The following is a 6,000-nucleotide window of genomic DNA, read 5'->3' on the forward strand; positions in this document are numbered from 1 at the left end:
TCAGATTTAAAATGGCGTCCCGCGACAAAACATATGTTGTTATGAAATTGTTATATGAAGATAGAACGTATACTACCAATGTTGCCCCAGAACCTGAGACTTATTTAAATTCACATAACATATTTAAGTAGTTTCCATATTATATAGAGTGGATAATCATGTTTTGTCAATCAATTCGACCAAGGATTAAATCCACCAAGGCTGATGTCAGACTGAAATTGTGAAAGTGACAGTATTATAGTAAAAATATTTCATCCATTTGTGAATTTTATTTGGAAAAACAGTAACACAAACAAACGATTTTGTTCATTAAATACATCAGTTTGATATACATTGTAAATATAAATTATGTAACTGTAATTAAACTCTGGATATACAGTTGATTTGTTTATTTTATTGTCTGGAGATAACTCGGTCACTAACTCAACTGTCAGTAGATTTCTTGAAATCGTCGTTATCATATATTCTACTTCTAGTACAGCCTTTTCAGCAGGGTGAGAAACTTTTGGCAAACGTTCCGGGAATTTTTCTCCAAGGAATGATGTGGTCATATCCAAAGCTTTCATTAAGAAAAATTGCGTTTTCGTTAAGTAAAAGGTTTTGTAGCAATTCATTAAGAGAACGGCGACCATTTTGACGACTATGATCGAACTAGCTTCCGTTCGGATGTAGTGAATTATACTCTGCCGTATAGTCGTGACCATACAAGCGCACCCGAAGGCTGCCTTATCTGACGGCCCCATTTTACTCGAAAAGAGATACACTGTCAAAAGTGAAAATGGACGTTTTTGAATTTTGTCTAAATAATGAGTAATTGCTCCACCAATCCTCATCTTGCAGTGCCACGGCCAATTCTTGCAGTGTTGTCGGTTGACGTTGACGTTGACGAACACGTCTACCGACATGTCCCATACATGCTCTATCGGGGAAAGGTCAGGACTCATGGCTGGCCAAGGCATATGGACGCTGGAGGTAGTCATTCACGACACAAGCGGTGGGCACGGGCATTATCATCTTGAAAGATGAAACGTCGACCTGTAGAATGAGGAACTATCGGTGCCAGGATGTGGCCATGGTAGTACACACCAGTGACCCTTCCTTGAAAAATATGCAAGTCCGTTCTGTCAGTCATTGTGATTCCTCCCCACACCATAACGACCTACGCCTGATTTTGTCATGATGTCTGACATTAACGTTAGCATGACGGCACATGGCGCTTATTTACATATCCGCCAAATGCGAACACGCCAATCCAGAGTAAATCTGGACTCATCTGAGAACATTACACGCGCCCATCGACGATTACCCCAACGATTACAGGCTGTGACACATTAAGCATGTTGGTTACTGCTCGCCCGTTATCAGTAATTCCCAATAAGGCTGTGGCACATAAAAGATTTTTTTTTCCAAAACCAGAATTGAAATTCATTTAATAGTTTATATTTTTCAAAATATTCTGTAATTTGAGAACTTTTGACGTTCATATGTTTAAGACGTCTCATTGCAAACATGGATAGGATAAACCAGCGCGGAAGTTTTCATCAACCCTTCCTTGAAGTGTCAAATTTAGATTCTCAATGGATTTTTATCTAACATTACAGTGTCGAACATTGGAACAGAATTTGTTGACCAAAGATTTAGCACTTAAACAGGCTAAGAAAAGGATCAGTCAACTAGAGACATATATCGGAATACTTGCTTACAATGTCAAAGTTAGAGTACCAGACAGAATCTGATATAAATATGCGAATTGTTCAGAAAATGCACAATGACCGAGCAGCTAGCCACCATACCTACTCGATTATGTTGCAGAAACGATCTATGGGCTTAGAATCGTTTGTTTTCTCAAATGGCAGGCTTCCGGTAGTTTTAGCGGCAATATCTTTTAGGTTACTAGATGGATTCTTATCTAACATTACAGGAATGTAGTAAACTATGAATAATAATAACTCCGCCATTTTACTTTCAGTGTCGAATATTGGAACAGAATTTGTTGACCAAAGATTTAGCACTTAAACAGGCTAAGAAAAGGATCAGTCAACTAGAGACATATGTCAGAATACGTGCTTACAATGCCAAAGTTAGAGTACCAGAATCGGATATAAATATGCGAATTGTTCAGAAAATGCACAATGACCAAGCAGCTAGCCACCATACATCCTCCATTATGTGGCAGACACGATCTATGAGCTTAGAATCGGCCGAAAAGCATTCTGTCCAAGAAGTACCAATTGGAACAAATTTTACAGCGACTTCAAAAGAGAAAAGAAACAGAACACTGGCCAATAACCCAAGAAAGTGTACTATGATTTCGAAACAAAACGATATTTCTGAAAAATCTTTGTTTGAATATCAGTCTTTAGCTTGTAACCCAGACGCTTCAAAAGAATTAGATGATTTGACCAGTACAGAAATTATAAATTTTAAACCAAGTCCTAATTCAGAAGGATATTCAGGAAACAATAGAGAAACAACAAATACGTGTCTTGGAAGTAAGATACCCTCTTCTAAAATGAATATTTCGGAGACGGGTAATCATCTAAGGGTGGCTAATGTCAAAGGGCTTGCTAAACTCCATCAATTGATTTACAGTATGGACAATTCGAGCACGAAGAGAAACACATTGCAGTTGGATTCTTTGGACAGAAACACCGAAAGCAACAGAGATCATTCCCCACACCAAAGCTTAACCCTACTTAATAAAAACAAAAACTCGGGGGATGAAGGACCAGTGGATACTGTGATCGGTTATGATGAAGAACTTAATCATTTTATCGACATGTTTCTTAAAAGCAACACATTCGATTTTACTAACTCAATTAGTGACAGTAGCGGTGAAAATAGTTCTGGTGACAATGATCTGTAAAGTGTCATTTTTCTAAACGTTTTCCATCATATTGTCCTAATTTGTTATTTGTCCATAACTATTTATTAGAATTAGTTGTTGTTTAAACAATAATATAATCAATCAACTGAATTGGATTGAACAGCAGGCAAGGGTCTACGTAAGTTTTCTCCAAACATATAAGATAGTTAAATCTTATGTTTACAATAAACAATGACAGACATATGTATAGGCAGTAAGTTACAAACATATATACATTTCTTGGAGTGTAATGGTAAGATATTTATTACATTTTCGTTTTAGGTTATGAAAATAGAAAGAAAATTACATATTGTAAATATATTTTTTAATGTTAAGATCTCTTGCTATATTTTATGTATTTTTGCGCTATTTTAAATATGTTAGAATTGATATCATTAGTTGTATAATCTTTCTTTTTTTACTTTTTTTTTTGTTAACGCAATACAGACTACAATTATTAACATTTTTTTTACATTCGGTAGGGAGAGTTGCGGTCATGACCGCAGAGTTCTGCGACGTTTAGATCCTAGATCCGTATTAAATCTGTTCAACATCCAAGTTTTCCTTCTGGACATCCTGCCGCTGAGACAGCTGCTGAGCTGGCGTATTTCCACGCTTTACGTCCGTATCTTTTACAATTATTTCAACATATTTACTTTAAATTTCAACATATTAACTTAGACTTTTTATCTTAAAACTTCGACACATTTCGACTTAGTATCGACATTTCAACTTGGCAACTTAAAATTACTAAATATGTTTTTGTGTACGTTTGCTCTGTAATTTAAGCGCATATTGCTGTAAGCGGCTACGTGGATCATTTTAAATGAATACCATTCATCATACACGAAACATGTGATAATGTAACATGTAAAACCGAAAACCACATATAAATTACTTTATTCTTGTGCGATGTTTGAGTGTTTGAGGTTTTAACATAAAAAAACCTAGTTACTTTCATTATGGAAACCGTAAGGAAAATATCATTCACTGCCAACTAAGAAATAAATCTAGTAATCTCAATAATCATCTTTTCCACAACTACCTATTTGAATCAAAAAAATGTCCAAAATGCAATTCTTCGGATGGAGATAACTTCCACTTGTTCTTCTCTTGTCCATCTGAGAATCGAACTATTAAATTCATTAAAGGTATTCACAGAAACTATTAATCTAGATCTAATTTTAAATGGCTCTACAGATCTTTCGAACACCTCCAATATCTGGATTTTTGAAGCATTCCATTATTTTATTAAAAGTACTCATATTGTTGTATAATATAAAATGATTGCATCAACTATACTTCGTATATATCATTTCCACATGAAACTGTATATAGTTCGGTTTTACAATGTATTATATTTATTTTTATTTTTATGTATATGTTACATTTATCGCTTTTTATTTTCTGTATCCTTGGGAAAAAACCTTATATAGGCTTTGCCTGTTGTTCAATCCTTTTCAAATGAATAAAATATTGTTTAAACTAAAATAATATTCGACCCGCGTGACGTATTTCATTGAAATGCCCGTGTTGGATAGTGTCTGTATTTTAAGTGTCTGTATTGCGTATATATAGATATTACCCTCGTGCTTTCGCACTCGTACAGGGGGCGTAAAATAATTGGTCGCAAAATAGAAGAAAAAATCCCAAATTTTATATATTTGCTTGAATCCGTGCATCTAAATTGCATACCTCACGCTACTCACCCAGAACTTTAGTATAAACCCAGCAAACACAAAACGTTTTGACAACATTCGTAATTGGTTCTAATATGGTTGCGTTCAGAATGTTTTTTTAAGCACGTTCTCCAAACGTTCGAAAAGGGTTCAGAGATAGATTGTACTTTTTTATAAACGTTCCAGAAACATCGCCAGAATGTTATCTTTTGACGTTTTAATTTGACTTTCATTCAACAATGACCGAACGTTATTTCCCAAGCCTCGTCAGACAACCTGTAAACGTCAGTAATTATGTTCTTCTAACGTAACTATTCTAGCGTTTTAACTTATGATTCTTTGAACGGTAGTAATATATTTGTTTGTGACGTTATATTGATTTCAGTTTTCAAAACGTTCTGTTTTCCCAATCTAAAAACGTTAAAATTAAACGACAAATAAACCATTCCAATAAAGTTTCTAAAACTTTGTATTTCTATTTTACACATTCTTTACATCTTATATCATAAGCAAACGTAGCAGTAAAACATTAGATTAATGTTTCAACCCCGTTTTTTATGACATTATATCGTTGATACTGTGAAACGTTACTAAACATTAATTAATATCGTTCTAGTGACGTTTTGTATGACGTTATATCGCTGATACTGTGAGATGTTACTATCATACGTTGTAGCAATGTTTGCACATGGTCAGACAGTCGTAGAGACTGCCCGACAAAATGACAACTCCCCGTGCGCAGATAGGTTGGGACCCTGTTTTGAGGTCACATTTCTTATCCGATTTCATTGAAACTTGCGCGTATCGGATCGTAGCTTCCCGGATTATGGCCCCTAGTTTTACGTAAAATCGCTTTTGATTTTATCTTGTTCTCTGTCTATCTTGCCTGGCAACCGCTGGATAAGCAAACTGTTGACAGGTTGAACTAACGATTACAATATCAATGGGGAGATATTTGTAGCAATTTGTATCATACGTTGTAGCAATGTTTGCACATGGTCAGACAGTCGTAGAGAGATGAATTAAATGAGTTTATTGTGTATTATTCGTTTCGAAATGTGTCGATAGGTTGGCCTTGAACTTGCATCCCGCTTTCGTGACCATGGCATTTGATTTATTCGCAGGCTTCAATGTCAATAATGTATCGCTTGAATTTTGGTAGTTTTATGGTATTTTGGATAAGAGGAACTATTCAAACTTGTCACAAACATATGATATTGGTGACTCAAAGGACTAATCCAGGTTGTAAATTTTGTCGAATTTTAAAAGTATTTAACAACTTTGAAACTAATACACTCCAGGGGCCGGTTGCTCAAAGCTCCGTTATCTTTTAACGATCCGTTAACATGGAGTTAACGGATCATTAACTTTAACGGAGAGAAAGGTTGTTGCTGGAAGCCCCGTTAACTTTAACGTGTAGTTACCTTTGCGTTATATTTAACGTTAGCATGACGG

General features: G+C 35.3%; 1 protein-coding gene across 2 annotated transcripts in view; it reads left to right on the forward strand.

Annotated features, from left to right (window-relative positions):
* The window catches only part of LOC126820260 (uncharacterized), a 251,463-nt gene extending 246,463 nt beyond the window's left edge, over positions 1 to 5,000 (forward strand). For both annotated transcript variants that reach the window (XM_050548102.2, XM_050548101.2), the window contains one exon: positions 1,970 to 5,000. In XM_050548102.2, coding sequence (XP_050404059.2) covers positions 1,970 to 2,866 — 897 coding nt within the window. In that variant the 3' untranslated portion in view covers positions 2,867 to 5,000. The remainder of the gene's footprint in view (positions 1 to 1,969) is intronic.
* The last annotated feature ends 1,000 nt before the right edge of the window (positions 5,001 to 6,000 follow it).

Source organism: Patella vulgata, chromosome 5 (assembly GCF_932274485.2).
Source record: "Patella vulgata chromosome 5, xgPatVulg1.2, whole genome shotgun sequence".
Taxonomy (NCBI): Eukaryota; Metazoa; Mollusca; class Gastropoda; family Patellidae; genus Patella; species Patella vulgata.